Consider the following 24,947-nt stretch of genomic DNA (forward strand, 5'->3'; position numbering starts at 1 on the left):
GAATTCTGTTTTCATTAGCATTTCTGGATTCAGATAAAGTTATTTATCACAGCACACATACATTGTGTTTGATTTTGTTCTTTTTTCCACAAAAAATAAATAAATAAAAATAAAATAAAAAATTACAAAGATTGCAGAATGCTAGAATAACAGACAGATTAATGTAGATTATCTGTAACTCAAGGGAAATTTGGAACCTGGTATTCGGAGCATGATTTCATGCAGTTTTATTGTGGTCCTGGATGTTTCTCCATTAATCATGTAAAAAGACAGATGTGCATTACAATTCAAAAGTCTGGGGTTGTTAATCTTTTTAAAACAAGTTAATATAAAATTAATATATTTTAAAATGCAATTTTTGCAGCAGTTTCAGCAGTCATTACTCATTACATCAGTCAGTGTCACATGATCCTTCTAATATGCTAATTTGGTGCTCAAGAAACTCATATTATTATAATTTCATATTATTATAAATGTAGAAAACAGTTGTGCTGCTTACTACTTTTTTAAAAAAAAAAACCATAACATTTTTTTTTCAGAATTCTTTGATTAATAGAAAGTTCAAAAGAACAGCATTTATTAGATACATTTTTTGTAACATTATAAATGTCTTTACTGTCATTTATTAATTTAATGCATCATTGTTGAATAAAAGTATTAATTTTTTTCAAAAAAGAAAATCTTATTGACCCCAAACTTTTGAACAGTAGTGTATCTGAGCATACATTCACCTAATTATTTTATAATTTTATTTATTATATTTTATTTCATTAAATAATTGTTATATTGTTTATAATTAGTGTGTTACTTAAAGCTGCTGTCCGTAACTTTTTTTGGTTAAAAATTATCCAAAATCAATTTTTCAGCATGTACATAACCAGCCAGTGTTCAAAACTATCTCCTCACCTTAGCCTGATTCACAACGGTAAGATTGTAATAATGTTTTATAATTTGGGTGGTACTGGTGGGTTTCCGCGGGAAATTCGAGCATGACGCCTTTTTTCTCTGCATCATTGCGTCACGTCTGTAAACGAGTCCCAGCTAGTAGGCTATATCGCATGTGAGATGGATCATTCACAGCCTTTTCTCACAGCAGCTGCAAAAAATAATCATTTTGATGGCAGATTGTATGGTATGACAAATTAACATTAGAGATTAGATCTATAGGTAACGCTAATACACACTAAATACACATAGTCACGCAATGCTAATGTTGTTAACATTAACAATTTGAGAAAGTATAACAATAATAATAATTTGCACGGTTTGATGTGATCCGAGCTAAGCGATCGTTTGATTTAATCACCATTGGCAGCGTGATTTACTGTAATGCTTTTTTCCCCTCAGTCAGAACGTAAGTGGCAGACATGTTACTTCAAGTCTACAATCTGTGATTCCAAAGTACAGTATCCACACCAATGTGGTGATTGACAGCAAACATTAGATTCATCCGCGCTGAGTCGCGCCGAGGCACAATGCACATAAAAATGATAATTCCGCAAACAACTGCAATTGCAGGTTTCAAACAGAGATGGTGACAAAGAGGCAAAACTACGGACTGCAGCTTTAATAATGATTAATACTATTATTTTTAAAATATATTCAAAATAATTACAAATATTAATAAGCAAAGTAGAGCAATGATACTTAATGATACTTATACTGCATATTTTATAATAACAATAAAAACTGTAAATCTCTCTGTCACCCAGGTGTGTCAGCGGTCGCGTCTCTCCTCTCTCTTTCCTGGGTTCTGGCCTCATACCACAAGCTTCTGCGTGATTCCCGCGACGACAAAAAGAGCATGAGCTACCGGGGAGCGCTGGTGCATCTTCTGTGGCGTTTCTTCACCATTTCTTCTCGGGCGCTATCATTTGCCCTCTTTGCCTCAGTTTTCCACCTCTACTTTGGCATTTTCGTGGTGCTGCACTGGTGTGCCATGGCCTTCTGGGTAATCCACGGAGGCACCGACTTCTGTATGTCCAAGTGGGAGGAGGTGCTATTCAACATGGTGGTGGGCGTGGTCTACGTCTTCTGCTGGTTTAACGTCAAGGAGGGAAGGACCCGATACCGCATGGTGGTTTATTATTCGCTGGTGCTGGTTGAAAATACCATCCTTACCGCTCTGTGGTACGCCTACAGAGACCCGGTTGCTACCGACTCCTACGCTGCATCCGCCCTCTGCGGCGTCTTCCTGTGCTTTGCCTCTGGAGTGGCCTGCATGGTCCTCTACTACGGGGTCCTGCATCCTATGGGACCCCGACTGAGGGTGCTTGCCAGTTCCTGCTGTGCCGAGCTGCTCTGGGGTCTCCCCTTACCACCTGAGGCCGAGCCCATGGCGCCCACTCCGGGGCCTCGGGGCTCCCAAGCCACCCCGACCAGGGGCATGGCTTCAGGTGACTACAGCGAGCCGGAGGAGGCTGCCACAGACACTTGCCTGCCGGTGTTCCAGGTGAGATCCACAGAGCCCACCGATGCGGCGGGCCGGCCCATTCAGCCCGAGGGGCCCCTCATCAAGATTGACATGCCCAGGAAGCGCTATCCGGCCTGGGATGCTCACTTTGTGGACCGACGTTTGCGGCGGACCATAAACATCCTCCAGTACATCAGCCCCAATGCAGTGGGCATCAGGTACAGGGATGGACCCCTCCTCTACGAGCTGCTCCAGTACGAGTCCTCCCTATGAAGGCGCTCCTTCTCTACTCTCATGCCCTCTCTGGTTATCCACTTCCCTTGGTGCTTTTTTCTTCAGAGTTTTTATTTAGTTGTACTCTTAAACTATAAGAGTGCATCTAAGAGTCTAAACAGAGAATATTCAACATATATTTTGACTAACACAGTGTAGAGTTGGAGAACAAAGAGTCCGAAATACAACATTCCCTAGTTTGGGTTACTATAGCGTGAATGTTCGACTAATGTGTTTGTTTGATGGTGTCTGTGGCCCTGTCACCTCTGACATGTGCATGATGGGAATGATGGAGGAACATAGTCTTTAGCATCCTCATTCTGATTTTGCTTTTGCCATTTTGTGCCTACGTTTTTTCCAAACAGTTGTGATGACAACTGATCTTAAAGATGGCAAACGAGTTAATATCAGCTAGACACTAAAAAGCACATTTGATTGTCAAAAAAAAAAAAAGCACACAATGCCCTATTCCTTTTCTCTTGTGATTAAGGGGGAAGAGACTTGAAATTGTTGTCAAATTGCTTTAATCTCCAGTAAAATACAATGATGTCATGTAAAGATTTTGGTGTTGGCCAACCATATAACACTGCCACTGCTATTTTGATCATCAAGGGCCTTAATATTTATCTTAACATGTCTTTTCCTACTGAAACTCACTAGTGATGTGATATACTGTACAAATCTGAGGAAGTTATGACAATATATGATATTTTTTTACATATGGCCCACTGTTATTTTTAACCCATCTATATTACGTGCGAGTACACTTTATGAAAGCTAGATTGAATAAATGGGACATAATTCTTTGTATTTATATACCATATCGTTTAAAAGTTTGGGGCCAGTAAGATGTGAAGAGGTTTAAATTGTTAAAAAAGATGAATCATGGTTTACACAAAAATAGGGACTGTATTCAACATTGATAATAATGATAAATGTTTCTTAAGCACCAAATCATCTTATTAGAATGATTTCTGATGGTTCATGTGACACTGAGGACTGGAGTAACGACGCTGAAAATTCAGCTTTGATCCCAGGAATAAATTACATTTTATAATATATTCAAACAGATATTTTCAATTTCAAGAATATCTCACAATATTACTGTTTTAAAGTATTTTTATATCAAATATCAAATAAATGCAGCCTTCATTAGCATGAGTGAATCTTACAGACCCCAAACTTTTGAACGGTAGTGCGTTTTATTTTATTTATTTATTTATTTTTTTACATATGGCCCACTTTATATTTTTTTAAAACCCATCTGAGAGTGAGAGTGCACTTGTTGAAAGATAGAAATATAGACATATTCCCTTATAAAAGTCTTTCCATAAATACACAGATATAAAGACAAAATAATACGACTTTGTTAAACATGTTTTGTCATATACCTTAACTAAAAATGTGCTTTGTGTGATCGAACATGTACTGTACCTGTAAATTGGTTTTATGCAAGGAAAAAATATTAATTAATATGACTAAACTAACCTCAATGAAATTATTTTTGAGGATTAGCTCATGTAAAAACGTATCCTTAAGGTAACAATTGCAGGTTACCGTTTTTACAGTGTAATAATGAACAGAAATGTTTGCAGTGTGTGGTGCTTAACTCTAACCTTTAGTACTCCTCCATCATTCCCTGTACAAAATTGCATTTGTCTCTCCACTTAAACCTTTTCCTCAGAAAAAAGCTAATGGTTTCTCAAAGTGTCAAGAAACTTGACACACTTACATGTGTAAATGGTATACCATTCGCATTCAAAATGTACTATACTCATTTTTTATTTATATAGAAATCCTTTATTTGAAGTGTGCAATATTTTTTGAAGATGTACTTTGAAATGATTGGAGAAAAAGGTTGCTTTTGCCTGAATTAAGTTTATACGCCACCATCGAATGCATGCCAAGGATGCACATATTGAGCATTGACTGGGGTGCCAGGTGCCAACCAATGAATGAGGGTTTCTAAAGTGCAAGATAATTGAATTAAATGTCCGATTTTTTTCAGTATCCTATATACGGTGCACTTAGAACAAACCTGAGGGTTACCTCTAGAAAAAGCCACTTGTTTACCTCCAATCCTGAGGTAATTTTCCCCCAGATTTCATTGATTCGATTAAGAATGAATGAATTGCTCTGTGAGGGCTGAGGTCATTTTTGTTGTCCCGACACCTTGTTTAGCATCCAGGCAAGATAAGTGCAGACACTAACATGGGATGCCAAGTTTCACCGCATGGGCTGCTACAAACCTCATTTGTGCCTGCTGAAATTTTCCAAGCAGACTTCAGATCGGGTGTAGTGGACAAGGTGGAGGGTTTTTTTCTGCCAGGGATGGAAAAGAACATGAGGATAGACAATAGCTATCAGTGAGAGTGTGCATTCGTGTGTATGTGTGTGTGACTTTGGTTTGTAGGTCTTACCTCTTCAGCTCCATCCTTGGTTGCTGCTCAGACCCCTCCACCCCTCTCATGCGAGTGTTATCTGGGATACTCGGATGCAAAAACTTGCTTAACAACTTGGATTTATAACCTGGCCAAAGGGAATCAGGGATGGGCAGGCGATTTCATGCAATTCCGAAACATCAAAATTCCGTAATCCTTCGCAATATCAGGTTTTCAGTTGAAACTAAGAAATGTTTCTGTTTCCTGTTCCCTATTCCCTTACAGTGCCTGTAACAGTCACCGATATTCCAATCCTTTAGGTGCTTGGCACATTGATGCACTGTTGTTTGCTGGGATATGCACCAACCCTGTTATGTTATGATGTGTACGACTACTTTAACTTGTTTTTACGCGTTTAACTTGTTGTTGCGTGACTCGGCTGCCTGCACTCTAAAAAATGCTGGGTTAAAAACAACCATTTCTGGGTTATTTGGCAACCCAGCGCTGGGTAAATATTTGACCCAGCATGTTGGGTTTTATACATTAACCCATTTGCTGGGTTGTTTTTTGACAGTGCTGGGTTAGTCAACATGATATCAAAGGTTTTTCATTTTAAATAATAAAACTGCACCCCAAAATCTCTGTTATATATGTAAGACAGAAGCAGTTTACATACAATATTTTTTATTCAAAGTCAGTCTTTTACAATCATAAAACACTCAAAAAAACATTTAGTAAAGGGTTTAGGACAGCGGGAGCAGCAGCCAGTGGTAATCTGTGGGAAGAAAACTGCTATCAGGCTGTTCCAGTTCATTAAATGACAATCTTGTATATTCATATTTGAAAAGTTACATCAAAAACAGCTTTACCTTGTTGTGCCATCTCGTCTGTCATACAAACGCATAGCGCGACCGCAGCTGCAACGCTAGCGCACTAGATCTATAGCGCTCCTATTGTTGTCACTATATTACAGCACAACAAATTCGTTTTATATGACAGCGATGTCGCGTCGTGTTTCAGCCCTAGTCGCGCATTCGTTTGACGGAGGTGAAGCGTTAATGGTGGCGCCGGCGCGTCGTTCGCTTTGAGTGTAGATCCGGTGTATTGTAGAAGCCTAGCGTTAGCTGCGACGTACATGTAAACAAAGGTAAAATGTGAGACTACAGACTTTTTCCTATTTATACGGTAATAATTTGATAGGAATACAATGTAATACAAACCTTAATTTCATTCAAGAAGTTTCCCCTCGGGAAGTTTTCTCTCAGAACAAAAAATGGCCGTTGACAATATCCAGTTTTAACCGGTTTGGCACAGACTACCCAACATTGGGCTACATTGACCTAGCGCTGGGTAGATATTTTAGGGGGTTCATCATTTGTATTGACAGTAAAAATGACCCAGCACCTGGGTAAAAATATTAAAAATAAAAATATTTAAAAATAACCCAGCATCTTTTTAGAGTGTGGTATTTAGTCATACGTTCATAGTCCAATTACAGATTCGGTTTCTACTAACGCACTTGAGGTAAGACAGACCAGGTGATATTTTCAACTACACTGTGATATTTTCTTCTATTATTCTACTTGCGCATTAGCATGATGTGTAGTGACCAACATTGCCACGTTTGAGCAGACACAGGGAGAGATTTGAAACAAATCCTACCCCGTACAGCACACGTATAATTCCGAATTGGTTTGTTTTAGATTACCGCCTTACTAGTCAAAGAAGTTACACAACAGATTAGTCGATGTTAAAGTCATGCCACCACTTCGTCGAGGGTGGGGTGGGTGAGCGGGACCAGTCTCTAATATCTGATTCTTTGTGGTGCCTTGTCTTTTTGGGTGCTTCTGTATAGCCATGGCAGCCAGTGCAGCAAACAACAATGCCAGTGTCTCTATCTCCATTCATATTTCACTCAGTACTGTAACAAGCCAGTCAATTTTGTCCCATACCCGCGCAGGAAGTGAATCTAAATCTGCGTATTATGTCTGAAAGGCAATACTTAACATCTAGCCTACTTGAATGTTGGGTTTTAATTCCTGAAGAAGACCGGTTCCATTCAAACATTCACAAGGCTTTTATGAGCAGATGCGAAAAAGGAAAGAGATTTAATTGGTTTGTTTGGGTACTAAATGACAGTTATGATGAAGTTAGCAATTTCTTTAATGATTGTTAATGTACTTCTGTCTATGCCTTCCTCTGTCTTGCAAAACGAATGAGCTGTAGTGCCAACAAGTTAATCTTTTCTCTCTGTCGTTTGTCTTGTGAACAAAAATGTCTAGCCAAATGGATTTATGCCTGCAAAAAAAAAAAAAGAAGAAAAAAAGAAAAAAATGTGTGTAGACCAATAAGAATAGAAAAAGTGGGGTACGTAAATATGGTGCTCACTGGATCGAATATTTTAACTTAAATCTGAGATGGCATTGGACACATTTTTAACGGCCTCTAGTGGTGAACCATCTTCAGACTGCTTCTACATCCTTTGGATTTTTAGCATGCCCACAAAATGCATCCTATGGTGACCCCTCCAACACACTTGCATGCTTTCTTCAATGCAACGTCCCACCCATCGCTCCAGAGCATCTACATATGCTCATCAAATCCACAGTGGTTCTGCAATGATCAGTATTGAAATAGAGCCAAATGTTCTGATGACAAAACGACCACAAAACGGTGCATTTTTGTTTCTTGACCTGGTGCTTATCAACATATTCTTAAGGTGCTACCACGAATGTGGACTGCAGGACCCCTGTCGTGGCTCACTAAGCAAGGCCACCATCCGATAGACCTGCCTCTTTAAGCTCACGGACACTTTCCTCTCTGGAAGAACAAGCACCTCAACACAGTTTACAGCCAAACATCTCTCTTTGAAATATGGTGCCATTTATTATGTTTCAACCTGCACAAAGAAGCATTGGTGCAGCAAATATCTTAATTTTTTTTACTTCTTCCCCAAATTTCTGTTCATTTTTGTGTATATTTGTTTAAAAAAAAATGTTTAGGTGTTTAAAATCTGCACTAGGATTTCTCATAAGAGAAAAAAAGATGAAAATGCATCATTTTGACATTCATCCACAGGCCTAAAAGTACTTCTGATAAAAAGGGATCGCTAAAAACATATAGAAGGTGATTGCCGTGCTGTATATTCCTGTCATCTCTATGTCCTAAACCTATGTGTATTTCTTCTGTTATTGTAGAGCTGGCTGTATATTTTGTTGGAAAAATAATCTTATGATTGATTATGGTTGTCAGATGAATTGCTGCTGATTTTTAGAGTTGTTATCCATGCTGTTGGAGATGGGTAAATCACCTGTGAAACAGATTGTGTTAGATCGTCATTGTATTTCTCACATGGGGTATTAAAGAAAGAAGGCACAAAATTATTAAGCAAATTATTTGCTACTATCTGTAACGTTTCTTTTTTTCTTAACTGACTGTACTCATTACTTATGTTGGGAAAAAAAAGATTTATTTGATGTTGTCAAATACAAATGAAAGTAAATTGTTTTGTTTGATTGCCATTATTTGAGAACAAACCTGATGTCTAGTAATGCATTAGACCTTATTTTTGGGGAAAATATTACTAATACTGACGACATATGGTGCTATGGTTGTTTTTGTAAACCTTGGTTTTTAGGTGAAAAAGGGAATATCATATTGAGAAAAAAAAAATAATATGTTGAGCCTTACTGTAGATCTATATATGAGACTGTTCATCACTGAAGACTGGAAAAATAAGTATAGTATTTGAAAGTGAGTACATATATACAAAACTGTATGCTTTACGTTTATGCACAATTTGCCCAATGACAGATAAAAGTGGTTATATACTAATGTATATGTTCAGATGTGTATGTGAATGTATACTGATATGATAGAGATAGATTTCCCAGAGTAACAAATTGTTGTTTAATAAAGATATTACATTATTATAATTCATTTTTATCATCAATTGAATTATGGTGAAGAAAATTTATTGAGTTATAAAGCCCTGTAATGTATTCGGAATACTCTTACTCATATATTTAAGCTTGTAGCCACATATTCACGACTGGAGGATGTGATTTAACAATAATTACACTCGTAACTATATTATTTTGGAGGTGGTTACAATGGATGGAATATTAATAGACTAAAATAATTTGCTGTGGTTAATTTTGCGTACATCTATCAATAAAAAAGTCACTTTATATGTTTGATATAAACATTTTAGTTGTTGTGGCATTGTAATTAAGTTATAATGTTTTTAAATTATATTATTTAAGTCATGTTGTGGCTCTTTTAGAAGTTTGCTGAGGCCCCCTAGTGGGCCCCAGTCCCCTCTGACCCCAGAACTACTGTATTTGGTACAGAGTTACTATTAAGTTAGCCTAGTAGTTAAAGACAATGCGCCACCTAAAACGTCATAAAGTGACCTGAACAATTATTTTTCAGGGTTATGAATAATACTGTAGTTGTAGTTTGTAGTTTAATGTGCTGATGAGGTTTTCTGTTTGTCTCGCAAAGCACTGTGGGTAGACGTCCTACGCCCAAAATGGCGGCAGGATTGAAAAGTTTGCTGCTGTTTTTATTTTATTTTATCCTATTTGGTAGGTCTCTGTCCCCTTCTGAATAAATCCCTATTTTTACCACGTTAAAGAAGGTTAGTCGTTTATTTCCGATCCCCGAACAAGTGATTCAGATCGTTGGTTTGTCTAGTTTAGATCGGTAAAGCGCCTCCGTTGACGTGTAGGAGGCAGATGGCACTGAACTCGTGGACATCACTGCATCTAATACAGTTAAAATGAAGAGCATTTGTACATAGAGATGGAGGATGATGTAAAGAAAGTGAAAAAGGTAAGTTAACATTGTAATGTTATGAGAGTTTACACTTGCATGATCCGCTAAGCTGGTCAGTAGCTGAAAAGTGTTGGCCTAAACAGCTGCTTTAACGCCCTTCAGCCTCTTAAAAACACTCGCATCTTATTTATACCTCTTGTGATATTTAGAGGAGTCTCTACCAGTTCTCTCGTGACCGGACTGGATTCGTAGGGAAATTGCTGCTGGTTTACGTTAGTCGCACCGCCCAAGATAAACACTGAGAATCTCAGCATGCGATTTTACTGTGATTGTCACATCTGTGACAAAAGTCTGTCATGCTGAGCTTCTTCATGGCTTTCAGTACCGCACTCAGAGATTCACAGAGCCCCCCTATGGCCACATAGAAAAACATTTGTACCCGCAATTTTCTAATCTGTACTAGGTTTATAAAAATTATTTGTGATCTGTTGCTACTCACAAACTCATAAACTGCACCCATAGATCTGCAGCATGGTCCTCTTGTTTAGAAACTGATTTCTTTAACACATATGATCCTCAAATATTACTAATTTGCATTGTAATAATATGTAAAATAAACAAAAAGCTGTTCAGCATAGATATACCACCAAAAACTGCAAACAAGACACTAAAGTTCGACAAAAATATTCTTAGATCTTTATGAAAAAACAATATATATATATCTATATATCTGAAGGGTGATATTGTATATGTAATATTAGAAAATTATATATATTATATATATATATATATTGTGTGTGTGTGTGTGTGTGTGTGTGTGATAGTATGTATGTTTATACAAAATAATATATATATATTGTGTGTGTGTGCATGCCTGTGTGTGTGTATATATAATATGTATGTGTATATGTGTGTGATAGTATGTATGTTTATACAAAATAATTTTCTCAGTATTATGTATATAATAATTTTATTAATGTTAACATCTATGTTTTAATTATTCTTAGTTTATAATTCATCCCATATTAATTAGCCCTACTTAGTGAGCAGAGTTTTCTAAATTGAGGGAATGTCTCTACAAATCTGTTTGTCGGTTTCAGTACAAATCACAAAATTAAAGGTACAGTTTTTACAAATTTGTGGGAATTAATTGTTAAAATGAGGAAACCGTTTATAAACTAAAAGCACAGGTTATTGGACCTAAATCTCTCTGGCTCTAGGGGATAACAGTGTTATCTGATGTGAGGAATGGCAGGATCACAGACAGGGTTCTTATGATGTGGCCTTTCCTGTCATATCAGCGTTGTATTGTAGTGTAGGGGTTATTCCATGTTGAGCTCAGACTTTCCTCCTCATGCGCAGGGGAGAATGGAGGGCTGGGCTCTCCAAAGATTCCAACAGGATGTGACGCCCCCTGTGTCTGCCTCTTAATCACCACTGCAGCGGATGGTTTCTTTCCCTCAGTCAGAGAGGCCACATGACATCTAAATAAAGCAAATCATTTGACATGCTCTACAGTTACAGTCCATTTTATAGGATGTCGCGTGATCTTTCAGAGGTTGCGATTTTAGTCTCTGATCTTATCAACTGTTGTGTTGTAGAATGTTTTGGTTGTCTGATTTAGCTGAGAGGATGAGTTCCCCGAAGTGACCACAAGCTGGAGCCATTGAGTTATTTACTGTCAAAGTCGGCTCAAAATAAAAGCTGTGGATGTGTGTGTTAGGTCAGTTTGTTTTCCTTAATAATAACCCATTGAAAACCTACTGCAAATCCACAGAGTATTTAATTGAAATGTTGGTTTGTAAAGCACAGACATGAGCATTTTTATAATAAGTAGTCATTTTTTAATGTAAACACTAGCAAAGACACATGTTCTGATGCAAACCTTTTTTGTAAAACTGTAAAATAGACCAACATCAAATTATATCATGTTTGCATATAAACTACCATTTAAAAGTTTGGAGTCTTATGCTCCCCATTTATTTGATCAAATATAGATTAAAATAACTATTTTCTATTTTAATATATTTCAAAATATAATTTAATCTTGGCTCTCTCGTCAAATGATCCTCCTCAAACATTGCCTATTATGTTGACCGTATCGAATAGGATTCTTTTGTATAAATAGAAAATGTTTGTAACATTATAAATGTCTTATTCTTTAACTGTAATTTTTGGATCAATTTAGTCATAGAAAAAAATCTTACTGACCCAAAATTTAAACGGCAGTGTATGTCTTTTTAATCCAGGTGAGGATCACCTGTGCACCTTGTTTTCTGAAATTTCATCAGGACATAGACTCATGAAATGTTGATGTTCCTGTAATGTCTCCTTCCTTGGCTGTTCAATAATTTAGTAAGTCAGAGAATTAGGCTTGTAACTTCTATATATAACATCTAGGGTTATAAATTAGCTTTCATATTCTGGGCTGGAATGTTTTTGAATACTTTATATAAGGGCTCCTCCACCTTGTTCAGGCTAAAGCCCCCCGGTGGATATTAAAAAGGACCTATAATGCCCCTTTTCACAAGATGTAATATAAGTCTCTGGTGTCCCCAGAATGTGTCTGTGAAGTTTCAGCTCAAAATACCCCACAGATCATTTATTATAGCTTGTCAAATTTGCCCCTATTTGGGTATGAGCAAAAACACACTGTTTTTGTGTGTGTCTTTAAATGCAAATGAGCTGCTGCTCCCGGCCCCCTTTCCAGAAGAGGGTGGAGCTTTAACAGCTCAACAACAACAAAGCTGGAGAATCTCACGCAGCCAAAATGTGGATTGTCAGTAACGGTGTTCAGCCTTACATTGTTCAAACCGGAGTCGACACTGATGGAGAGACTCAGGAAGAAGTTACAACTTTAGACGTTTCTGAATGGTTAGTGGATAAAATTATGTAGTTGCTGTGGAGTTGATTCAACTCATCGACTAGCATGTACCGTCATGTTAATCTTTTGTGCAAATCCAGTGTTGAATTGACCCTCGTTTGTGAAAAATGACGGCATGTCAACAACACTCTACTACAACAACTCTTCCTCTTCTCTAAAGCAGCCCAACATGGCCCCGCGCTCTTTGTTGCGTGTTCTCGGGGGCGTTGTTTATGTAAATTTTGGGGTTTGTGATGTCACTAACCCGGGAAGAAGCTCATTGTAGTCTCTACCAGCCGTTTGTTGTAGTCCTTAAACTGAGAATTCTGTAAAAGAAAATATCTCCTTTGCATTGAACCTTGAGCGTCGTAACTTTGCAGATGTTGTTTATGTTCAAACAGCAACATTACACACTAACTAAAGTTAAAAAAAGTGAAATCATAATCAACCACCCCTTTAAAATGGAGCAATGAATTTGTATCCAAGACATTAAAATCTTTATTTATTGTCAAGAGCCATATATTAAGCTATAATTTTATGAAATTCATTGTAATGTGGGGTTTGGCTTAACCTGTTTGTGTTTCACTGTACCCTCCGCAGTACACATACCTTTCAAAAGAGCCCAAAACCATGCATACACTCCAAATGGTTCAAGAACAGCATGCAATTTACTTTGGGTATGCCTTTTTTTTAAGTGTTTTAGGTAAATTTTACAGGAACGCTAAGGGGTTAACAGATATTTAGACTGTATTATTATTATTATTATTAGACTCTGAATGGCATAATTATTTTTGGCAGTTCCTCCTTATTAATTCTTATCCAGCCTAGTATTTTGCACCTGCTAGTGTGTAATATTTACACACACCTGAAGTCCATCTTTCCTCAAAGCAGTTATTTAAATTCCATTTTTGGTATCCATTTATGCCATAATTGCAGATCAACTCGTATGAGGGACGACCGTTTCACGTACCTTTCTAAAACTTTGTTTTGACTGTTTCATCACAGGAAATGGTGGTTTCTGTTCTTCCTGATTGCATGAACTATAGCTTAATGCAGAACGTGAGTTTTTGTGTGTGGGGACGCGTGTGTGTCGCGGGGTGTGGTTTCTCTTTCTGCTTTGAGGGCAGTTGGCCCCAATCTTATTTGTCAGAAGCCACATGCGACCTGTTTCAAGAGCAGCGTGCAACAGTAGTCGCCTGTTGTAGAAGACAGCTGTCGTACGTCGCCCGCTTCCATTGTGTCGTCGCAGTGGCTGGTCATGGAGACGGAGGTAGGGCTCGCAGAAATCTTGTTTCTTTTCTGAAACATAATTTTAATGTGCAGTTTACCATTACAAATCCTCAGACTTTGAAAAACAGTGTGGTTGCTTAAACATTCGGTCCTCCTCCTGTTTTCAGCCTTAACTATTTCCAAGAGCTTAGAGACTTTTCTGTTGGATGGCAAGCTGATATTAGTGGTTGGGTTTACCACAGATTAAATAGCAGTCTTTTTCCATGAATGTCGATCTCATTATGCTTTGCAAAGGTGTATGGTTTCATAAAAGCCCTCAAGCTCAATGTAGTGCCGAGACTAGTTGGATATGTTATTGTTTTCAAGTCAATAGTGCATTTGAATAGGAAGGACAGCATGTTTATGCATATATTTCACTGATTATACTGATTGTTGAAATGTATAAGAAACTTGTTGAGTCAGCGTAACTGACACTTGTCTGATGTATTTTCAGGCTTGGGATGGTTTTAGTAACAGTTGCCCCATCAGTCCAGATTCAAAGATGTTGTCAGTGAAATCCAGTATATAAATGTGAAGTTAGCCAAAATCATTTTGGCATAGCAAGTCACTGACCAAACTCACAAAATAATGGTCACACTGGAAAAAAAAGCTGTTGTGTTTTTGACTTCCTCTGGTCGTGATGTGATTTCCTCTTTCTCTTTCTGCAGCCAGGTATTGTGTCTCCGTTCAAGCGAGTGTTTCTGAAAGGAGAGAAGGGGAGAGATAAGAAGGCTCTGGAGAAGTCCACTGAGCGCAGGGCCCTCCACACCTTCTCCCTCTCTCTCCCGGACCACCGGATCGACCCAGATATTCTGCTCAATGACTACATTGAGAAGGAAGTTAAGGTATTACTCACCTTCTAATTTACGTTTTTGTGTTATGTGCTTATTATTTTGTTTGGGGGGAAAAAGCTTCAAGTAAAAGTTGGAGAACAACTCCTGAAACTGTACTGATAAGATTGCAGACAGCTAGGGAAAAAATACAAATAAATGCTGCTTAACAAATAGTCATGAATAGTTAACATTAGGGATGGTCCCGATCAGGGTTATTTTTTTTTATCCCTAGTTAACATATCAAATTGAAAAGGTGTTTAATATTTTAACAGGAGGGAGAATACACTTCCCATATCTTTTGTTGCTGATGTCAAAGGTGATGTGTCTAATCAAAAATCAAGTGCATGAAAATTAACTCAACCCTACTCTTAATATTCTTCTCTTGAATTCAAGCTCTGCATTTGACAGTGTTTGACACAACATACTACTTACCTGCCTTTAAAGGGGACCTATAATGCCCCTTTTCACAAGATGTAATATAAGTCTCTGGTGTCCCCAGAATGTGTCTGTGAAGTTTCAGCTCAAAATACCCCACAGATCATTTATTATAGCTTGTCAAATTTGCCCCTATTTGGGTGTGAGCAAAAACACACCGTTTTTGTGTGTGTCCCTTTAAATGCAAATGAGCTGTTGCTCCCGGCCCCCTTTCCAGAAGAGGGCGGAGCTTTAACAGCTTGCGCTTCGGTTGCTCAACAACAACAAAGCTGGAGAATCTCACGCAGCCAAAATGAGGATTGTCAGTAACGGTGTTCAGCCTTACATTGTTCAAACCGGAGTCGACACTGATGGAGAGACTCAGGAAGAAGTTACAACTTTTAGAATGAAACTGGACGTTTCTGAATGGTTAGTGGGTAAATTTATGTAGTTGCTGTGGAGTTGATTCAACTCATCGACTAGCATGTGCCGTCATGTTAATCTTTTGTGCAAATCCAGTGTTGAATTGACCCTCGTGTGTGAAGCAGTCCGGCGTAAAATGACGGCAACAACACTACTCTACTACAACAACTCTTCCTCTTCTCTAAAGCAGCCCAACATGGCCCCGCCCCCTTTGTTGTGTGTTTTTTGGGGGAAGGGTTTATATCAATTTTAGGGTTAGTGATGTCACCAACCCGGGAAGAAGCTCGTTGTAGTCCCTACCAGCCGTTTGTTGTAGTCCTTAAACAGCGAATTCTCCTTTTGCATTGAACTTTGAGCGTCGTAACTTTGCAGATGTTGTTTATGCTCAAACAGCAACATTACACACTAACTAAAGTTAAAAAAGTTAAATCATAATCAACCACTCCTTTAAGTAATTCATATCACAACTCTGGATCACATCCTGCAACATTTTTTTATTATTATAATGAAATCTGTACCTGTACCAACATGTGGCGTCACTCAGGGTTCGGTTCTCGGCCCGCTTCTATTTGAAGTTTATGCTTCCAGTTGGGCAGATAATAAGACACCATGGTTTCCACTGTGATGCCAACAACACCCAAATGACTCCCAAATAAATATTAACTCATGTGTTTCCTTCCTAGCTTTCATGGGTGTTATTTAGCACTTCTGCTCATAGACTTTGAACCTCAGTGCAATCTCTTGGTGTATCTTCTAGTTTTCTTTTGTCATTATTTTTTATAAATAATTGTTCTTCATATTGTTTTTCTGTATACCATGCTTTGTAAAGTGATCTTGTGTTCTAGAAAGGCTCTATATGATTATTGTTGTTATTTCTGTTGTAGTATCTGGGACAGCTGACCTCAGTTCCTGGATATCTGAATCCCTCCAGTCGCACAGAAGTTCTGCAGCTTATTGACAATGCCAGGGTACGCTTATTTTTTAATATGTAGATAATAGGATTGTGGTTATATCCTCATCGGATAATCCGTGGGTCAGGTGGGCCAAGTAATAAAAAATAACATTTTAATTAATTGTGGCAGGGTGGATGAGCGATAAATCATTAATGTGTTGATTTTAATAAAGACCTCTCATTTCACAGTAAAACAGTAAAGCATTTTACGTAAATATCTAACTAGTGCGAATCAAGTGTGATATGTAACAGGATGTAAAGCGCTGTATATGATAAACTAATAAAGCCTATATCCAGCCTTTGTTTGGGCTGAATGCAGTTAATTTCTTGTGTGTGTGTAAATGTTAATTTAAAAGCAGCCTACTTCAGTCTAACATGTTACCATATCACGTTTAACACTGAGAATTTGAATAATTGTAATGTGACGATCGGGTGCGGATATCTAAATCAGAGAAAATCATTGGTTCAGGTGGGTGATTTATTTTTAGCAGCAGATTCGGGTGACGTTAAAGCTGATCTGCACATCTCTAGTTGATAAATTCCCATATTGCTTCTCTTATATCTTTTGCAGAAGTCTCATCAGCTGGCAGGGCAGCTGACATCAGAGCAGGATGCTGTTGTCAGTCTGTCAGCATACAACGTGAAACTCGTGTGGCGTGATGGAGAGGACATCATTCTTCGTGTACCCATCCACGACATTGCGGCTGTGTCATACATCAGAGACGACTCACTCCACCTTGTGGTGCTAAAAACAGGTACACGGTCATGTGGTCAGCCATCGAGCGTTACACAAAAACTAAAAACAGAACACAGAAACTATGACTGTTGTTGAGCTGCTAAGGATAATGTGTGAAAAATAAGCTTGGTTTTTCCATATCATAGAGTTGTATGATTTGTGTTTGCAGCTCAGGAGCCTGGTGGTTCCCCGTGTCATAGTACAGAGATGTCCAAATCTCCCACTCTGAGCTCTCTGTCAGAGAGCGGGGCGGTGCTCGTGGAGGTGTGCTGTCTGCTTGTCCTGGCTGTTGACAACAAGGTTAGTTTTAGTCATTTAAAGGGCACCTATTATACTGGCTGCTTTGCCCCACCTTGAGGCGAGGCCTGAGCTGAAACCCGATTATGGTAAGGGCGTTACATTTCCAACACACACTCTAAGCAGTAGACCAATCACAACAGACTGGGCCAGATGACCAATGAGAGCAGACTGGGCTTTTCGGAAAGGTAATGTTAAAGAGACCAGAACTAAAACAGAGTGTTTCAGGGAGAGGGTGAAAAGAGTTGTTGCGGCAATGTACAGTGTGAGAAAAATGTTTTTTAACTTTAAATCATGTAAATGCATTCTAGCAGACCTCAAAAATAAAATTATGAACTTTTAAATGTGTGCACTTTAAAAGGACCTTATTTTGTCAGTGAGAACTAAGTGCTTAAAGGGATAGTTTTCCCAAAAAGGAAAATTTTATTATCATTTACTTACCCTCAAGTTGTTCCAAACCTATGAGTTTCTTTCTTCTGCTGAACACAAAAGAAGATATTTTGAAGAATGCTGGTAACCAAACAGTTGATGGTTGCCATTGACTTTGATAGTATAAAAAAACAACAACTATGGAAGTCAATAGGGCCCATCAGCTGTTTGGTTACCCCCCTTTCTACAAAATATCTTCTTTTCTACTTGAGGGTCAGTAAATGATGACAGAATTTTTATTTTTGGATGTACTATGCCTTTAACATCTGGCTTAACTTGCTTTGATAAACTATACAGAATTAGTTTTTGGTTAAACCATGGGTGTCAAACTCATTTTAGGTTGAGGGATGGATGGGGAAAAAATGTAACCTTTTTTAAACCTTAGTGCGCTGACAATTAGCCTAAATTAAGATTAACCATACAAACTACAAATTAATAAAACTAGAAAAACACACTGCTCTGTGAAAACTGCCTTTTTACAGTGAAAAGACTTTATTACATTTTAAATTAAATTAAATTAAAAAAAATTTTTTTAGAAGGAATGCCCTAATTATGCTTTTTCATGGCTGATTCCGATACCAGTTGCTGGTATTTTTTTTTTTTTTTTATTACGCAAATTTCTTTGTTGTTTATTTACTATATAACAGGCCAAACTGGCCTTAAACAAAAAATATCTGTAACAAGCCATTTGAAATTAGAGGCAACCACTGCATTTTAATCATGATGCAAAGATGCTACACACGTGTAGCATGAGCAGTTATTTATTTAAATTAGATTGTATGATTTTAAAGCAAAAACAGAAAGGTCTGACTTTTGTTTTAGCATGTATTATTCAGCATAATTATGCTAGAAGACACCTGCACAAAACAAAAAAAGCAGATGGACTGAATGAAAATGCAAATTCACTTTCTGACAGTAGGTGGCGCTTATGGAACAGCAGCAATATAGCGTTTCCTTGTTTATCGCTTTACACAAAGCATAAACACTACTTTATACAGAGTTAAGAGGACAAGAAAATGCCATAGAAACTATTCTGAAGACAGTTCCCTTTCAGAGATACATTAAAATAAACCCCTACCTCCATTTCATTATTTATATTTTTCTTCCTATATTTCTCGAACAATGAGATTTCTGTGCCTGGTACGGTTTTTGCTCTGCTGGTGCGTCTGTGGTCTCCTCTTTTTGGCCATCCTCAGCGTGTCCCGTCTCTGGCCTCCTAACGTCCTGTTTACAGACTTCATAATATTCCCGCACAAATTACATTTTGTGAAATGATTGCAAAGCAGTTTGTGTGCAAGTCCGGAATAGAGATCGGCCAAAATAAAACTTAAAACCATTCCGATTTATGGCCGGTCGACTGGTGCATCTCTATTATGTATTATTGTTCATATATCATCCCCTGGGCTGGATTGAACACCGTTGTGGGCCGTATGTTTGAGACCCCTGGGTTAAACAGTACCTTTCAAGGTCATTTATTGCAAAAACTCCAGATTTTCTGAAGGTTGTTTGCACGATGTTACCTCAGATAAATAAAAACAGTGTTCTGATTATCATGTGGTCTGGTTTTGCAGGCTGCAGCAGAGGAGCTCTGTCTTCTACTCAGTCAAGTCTTCCAGATCGTCTACACAGAGTCTACCATTGACTTCCTGGACAGGGCCATCTTTGATGGAGCTACAACACCCACCAGGCATCTCTCGATCTACAGCGGTGAGTGAGCAACAGCTTCATAATTTTGGGATTTCCCAGTAAATTTGTTCTTGCCCAAAACCACAGACCTCAGTCAGTTTCACATCATTATTATTTCATCTGGGCCGTATTTATGCTTCCTGAAGCTTAGTCTGTTAAATATCGACCTTGTAGCAGAATGAAATATATCTATATTTATACTTTCCTATGTTTTGTCCAATAAAAGAGGACTCCTCGAGCAAAGTAGATGTCAAAGAAGTGTTTGAGACAGAGGCAAGCACATTGTGAGTATTGCTTCAGCTGTTCACCTCTGCAGTAATGTGGTACGTTTTCTGTTGAATTGAGCAGTCATGTTTTTGTCCAATCTCAGTTCGTTCCAGAGTTCTCTAGAGGCGGGACACTCCTCTAGCCCCTCCCCCTCCTCCACTCCGGCCTCACCACAAACCAAAACAGCCAGTGAGAGTGAACTGAGCACAACAGCTGCTGAACTGCTGCAAGACTACATGACCACAGTGAGTGTGTAAAAATACACCTGGGTGTCTGTTGTTAGTTTCTCTTTCTTCTGAGTCTCTAATTAGTTTTCGCATATTAAATGTTTCCATCATTAATTTCAGTTTGTTTATGTTTTCCTGTCATCCTCCGCAATAGTTGAGGACGAAGCTGTCGTCTCAGGAGATCCAGCAGTTTGCCACCCTGTTACATGAGTACAGAAACGGAGCCTCCATCCATGAGTTCTGTATCAACCTTCGTCAGCTTTATGGAGACAGCAGGAAGTTCCTCCTCCTTGGTTAGTTACATGCTGGGGTGTTAAATTTGTCTTTTAGGCCCTGTTTCCACATGGTATTGAGATGCATTTTGGTTGATCGGATCACAAGTAGATGAGGGAGACACATTCCCGTTTACACCTGGTGTTTTAATCCATCTCTTTTGTCCACTTTCAACAACTTCTGTCCTGATTTCTTGAAAGGGAGGGTCTATGGGTGGGTAAATGTAAAAGTTTTTTCAGATCTTTCGATCTAATGGATAAAAATAAGCCCTCGCAACATATGAACGCACACGGAGACAACGGAAAAACAGGGAGAGCATCAGCTTTCGTTTCTGCTCTGACAGCCGCAAGACCAGCCGAACGCTGTGAGTGTGTGTGAGAAATCAGGAATGGTGAGAGAACATTGTGCTTGGTACATTTTTCATCTTCAAACCAAACTTGGGTCTTCAGCTGCTAGCGAGTTTCCCATAATGTTTACGCATTAAGTCAGTAGGCGGAGAGTAGATGGTCTTTTGTGGCTATTTGAAACACATTCAACCACATGAGTGTCCTGTGTGTTTTCAACTACCTCTGGATTGGAAGTGGTTGAAAGTGGACAAGCACAAAACGTTTTACACCCCATTTACACCTGTATTTAGCATCGTTCACTTGTGATCCAGTTGACCAAAACGCATCTTAATACCAGGTGGAAACAGGGCCTGAGTGTCTTTTGTTTTTACTGGAGTACTCCATGTTGACTAATATTATATGCAAAGCTATTAAAAATCTTTTTCCTTAATTGAAATAAATCTGGAATAAAATGTAAATGGTAAATGAAAAACTTAAATGAAAATTACAAGTTGAAGTTGAAAGTTGAAAGCTAAGTTGAAATAACTGAAAATATGAAATTAGAAGCTAGTTCAAAATAATATATTACATTAATAAATACTATAACCAGTCACTGTGGCTAGTGGTTTTCCAAAGTTATTTGCCACTCAGCATTTTCACTGGCCACAGTTTTGACATCGATACCATGGGGAAAAACCATATAGATATTTTTAATATCATCTCATAATTTGGCAGCAGGTATATTAGGCTGCTGTCACTTTAAGACCTGATGCACAGATCCATTATACTGTTACACATGCGTTTTCTTTCTCAACTGTTTACATTCACTTAAAACATAACTGACTGTGTTTATGTGAATACTCACCAAGACCGGCATTTTGACATTATTTTGTGTGTATTTGACTGTTTAAGCGCAATAAGCAGTGAAAAAGAACTCAATTTAGTACTGAGAGGCGGATTTATGTGGCGCACTTTGGATGTAAGCACAAAATCTGCAGGAATGAGTAAAATTATGCGCAATCTCACGCCGAAATTCAAGCCCTGAAACACCAACAATATTCATCTGGAGCAAATGAAAGTGAGGGGAGGAGGGTTTGTGTGTCGACTCGCTGTCGGAGAGATGAGAGAGAGAGAAAGAGCAGCTGGTATCGTGTATCTGTTCTGCTGAAAATGAGTATTGGAAGCGTTTCAGATATTTCGGTATCGATATGTATCTTTGACAACACTACATTGCACTTATTATTTCAGGTTGGCGGGTGTTAATGTCAAGTTTTGAACATAATTCTAAAAATAACACTGGTTAAAAACACTTTTGCTGCTTCCTCATAATTAGTATAGTATAGATGACTAGCTTTTTGCTATTTAAAATGAAATCAAAATGTCATTTCATATTATCCATCTTTTTTTTTTCTCTCCGAGGTTCACTTACTAAAATATATTCTTTAAATGTAATTTTTTTAAATAATATATCAAATTTGTGACTGTCACAATTTTGATTTTTCCACCCTCTCACTGACCCTTAGAATTAAATAATTTTTTGCTGCTGTATCTTTAAGACTTAAATGTGAGCGATTGATTTATATATGAAATGAATAACCAATAGTTTGTGAGTTTGCGGGCATGATCAATTTTGTTGCCGCTACTCCATGCTTCAATAACAGCCTCGTTCAGGTTCAAATGATCCGTGCTGATAATTTGCATCACAAATTAAAGTCTGACTGTCATTGTCGGGTATTTACTTCCCAAAAAATAAACAGCTGCTTGTACAGTTCTGAAACTTACAGAATGTTTAAATAGTACATCAAACTCTCATCCAGCCTCACATTTGTTCTTACACACCACAGCAGTGTTGTTGAATCTCTTCATTTGTCAAATCCTGTTTTCTCCACTCCAGGACTGCGGCCTTTCATTCCTGAGAAGGACAGCCAGCACTTTGAGAACTTTTTGGAAACCATCGGCGTGAAGGACGGCCGCGGCATCATCACGGACAGCTTCGGCCGTTACAAACGCACGACGAGCTCCGCGTCAGACTCCACCACCAACGGAAACGGCGCCGCAGGTGGTTCGGACGAGGGAACGGCGACCTCTGAGGGCGACGAGTGGGACCGTATGATTTCAGACATAAGCAATGACATTGAAGCGTTAGGAAGCAGTATGGACCAGGACGGCGTGTCGTCTTGATGTCACGGCACTCGGTCAGTGTGCTTTAGCCAATCACCACTTGAGATAATCACGCGGACCATCGGTCCGTATTGCTGTCCATCAAATCTGACAATGCTGGATACTGTATGGATACCACTTCCTGGCTATCAGTCTTATTTTTATATGTTGTGCCATATTAACACAACTTTAACACAATTGTGATTTTCAAGACCTGTGATAGAAGGATCGTCTATTGCTGTGGACAGCAGTTTCGTTCCTCTAGGATGTTTATTGGCAGTATCTGCTACCACTAATGAGAAACCTTGTTGCTGGTGGATGTTGCTCGTTCACACTGATCTGAGAGCGGTTTGCTAGTGTGTCGTTTAATAGTAAGGCGACTTCTGATCAGTGTGAAGGGGTTGATTCTACCTGGAGTGTGGAGCATTGCCTTGTGGCCTTCCTAAACCGTGTTCTGGATTGCCTTATGTGTGTCGTAACCTGATGGAAGTGAAGTGCAGTATATTTCCTCCTGCACTGAAGTGTTCTCATCAAAACTTGACCTTTTTACACCTCTATATTATCTGGTCGATGTTTGTGTTACACTTGTTTTTCCTCTAACATATATTTTTCACTTCTTTATATTTTGTTTCAGCCAGGATTGGTTATAATTACCCAGTTATTATCATGTGGGTTTCTTCAGGTAGGAAATGTAGCACTATATATTTTTGGTTTGATTGAAAACCTCGAAAAATTTGGTTGTTAGACAAAGTCAGTTTTCTGGCTGATCGCAATATTCAGTACACTGCATCGCATTCGTGTCCCGTCATTTATTGTATCCTCCTCAGTTTTCGGTAATCTAACATTGTGCCTTGCAGAATCACTGATTGTATCATCCAACAGGGATGTAAGTAATATTCTGTAATCTGTACAGAACGTGACTGAAGTATGAATTTATTAAAAAGTGCAGCACTTACATCCTCATTTATTGCTTTACGTCTCATTTGAGCCCTAGAGGGGTTATTTCACATGAATGGATTTACCTGCTTTGCATAACATTTTACAGTTTTTCTAGGGCTTTTTTTTATACCTACATACTATGAATTCACAATTAGGCTTCTATTAATGTTTTAAAAAATTCAGAAAGGTGGTTTCACTGATTTGTTTCACTGATTTGTTATTGTGAACTGTTGCTTTAAACAGCTCCGCTTTGCTTCAAAAAGTACTTTTTTTTTCTCCATTTTTTTTTTTTCTCCTATTTGATTTTTAATATGGAGTAGAAAATAATTTCCACTAAATCAACAGTTTTGACTGCTGGTGGCTGTGTAACATTGTTGCCAGCAGAGGGCACTCAACCTGCAGTAGAAATCCAGAGTGCCCATCATTAGTCTTCTGCTAAATGAATCATTTGTTCAGTAAGTTTATATATATATATATATATGACCGTAGCCAACTGAGGTCCGGACCTCGGTGTTTTTTCGAGGTGTATATCATAAAGGTTGTGAAATAATTGCCTAATATAGTATTAACTATTATTTAATGCTGATACAGCGCCAAGATAACTGACCTTCTCATCCGGGCTATCAGCTGTCTGTCACCGCTCGTCAAAATTTGAGATGACCAATCAAATCAAAGTAGGCGGTCTTTATGTTCACAGAAGCGCGAATTTCAGCGTGACGCTTCGGTTAACGGTCATAAAGTGCGAGGTAAGATGTAAGTAGCTAAACTAAACATTTCATATTTGACAGCGATTTACGATAGAAATGTTAAACGAGCGAAGAAAATAATGAGGGATGCAAACTAAAAAACTTTTGTCTAATTTCGCCGTTTTGAATTGAAAATAGGCAGGCCTATAATTTAAGTGATTCATATAACGTTAATTCGTAACTATCAAGAAACATAACGAAGCCGTTTTCATCATATTAGGCGTAAGATTAATTATATATATATATATATATATATATATA

The 24,947-nt window shown here is 38.2% G+C and overlaps 2 protein-coding genes and 1 long non-coding RNA gene across 4 annotated transcripts in view; 2 read left to right on the forward strand and 1 right to left on the reverse strand.

Moving 5' to 3' along the window:
- xkr6b (XK, Kell blood group complex subunit-related family, member 6b) overlaps positions 1 to 8,462 on the forward strand; it is a 72,772-nt gene extending 64,310 nt beyond the window's left edge. Inside the window, exon 3 of the mRNA XM_051875220.1 lies at positions 1,713 to 8,462. Coding sequence (XP_051731180.1) covers positions 1,713 to 2,686 — 974 coding nt within the window. The 3' untranslated portion in view covers positions 2,687 to 8,462. The remainder of the gene's footprint in view (positions 1 to 1,712) is intronic.
- On the reverse strand, positions 5,053 to 9,433 carry LOC127502333 (uncharacterized). The gene is made up of 2 exons (XR_007926818.1): positions 5,937 to 9,433; positions 5,053 to 5,842 (listed from the first exon to the last, which is right to left on the reverse strand). It is a non-coding gene; the product is annotated as an uncharacterized LOC127502333 (long non-coding RNA).
- Positions 9,434 to 9,588: 155 nt separating this feature from the next.
- ccm2 (CCM2 scaffold protein) lies at positions 9,589 to 23,964 on the forward strand. 2 transcript variants are annotated; one of them, XM_051875221.1, is made up of 10 exons: positions 9,589 to 9,903; positions 14,647 to 14,823; positions 16,533 to 16,616; positions 17,172 to 17,355; positions 17,506 to 17,636; positions 19,634 to 19,769; positions 19,975 to 20,032; positions 20,119 to 20,260; positions 20,397 to 20,535; positions 22,736 to 23,964. In XM_051875221.1, the coding sequence occupies exons 1-10, from the start codon at positions 9,874 to 9,876 to the stop codon at positions 23,020 to 23,022; spliced, it is 1,368 nt and encodes a 455-aa protein (XP_051731181.1). In that variant the 5' UTR covers positions 9,589 to 9,873; the 3' UTR covers positions 23,023 to 23,964. The 2 variants fall into 2 exon arrangements, with proteins under 2 accessions (XP_051731181.1, XP_051731182.1); XM_051875222.1 differs by lacking the exon at positions 9,589 to 9,903 and adding an exon at positions 13,770 to 13,979.
- Positions 23,965 to 24,947: the final 983 nt, after the last annotated feature.

Source organism: Ctenopharyngodon idella, chromosome 20 (genome assembly GCF_019924925.1).
Source record: "Ctenopharyngodon idella isolate HZGC_01 chromosome 20, HZGC01, whole genome shotgun sequence".
NCBI classification, from domain to species: Eukaryota; Metazoa; Chordata; class Actinopteri; order Cypriniformes; family Xenocyprididae; genus Ctenopharyngodon; species Ctenopharyngodon idella.

What these genes read in the sequence shown, in the direction of transcription:
- ccm2 (XM_051875221.1), top strand. Translation starts at nt 9,874, where the DNA reads ATGGAGGATGATGTAAAGAAAGTGAAAAAG. An exon ending in ATGTAAAGAAAGTGAAAAAG is followed by an intron (nt 9,904 to 14,646) that starts GTAAGTTAACAT and finishes CTCTTTCTGCAG; the next exon opens with CCAGGTATTGTGTCTCCGTT. An exon ending in TCCTGGCTGTTGACAACAAG is followed by an intron (nt 17,637 to 19,633) that starts GTTAGTTTTAGT and finishes CTGGTTTTGCAG; the next exon opens with GCTGCAGCAGAGGAGCTCTG.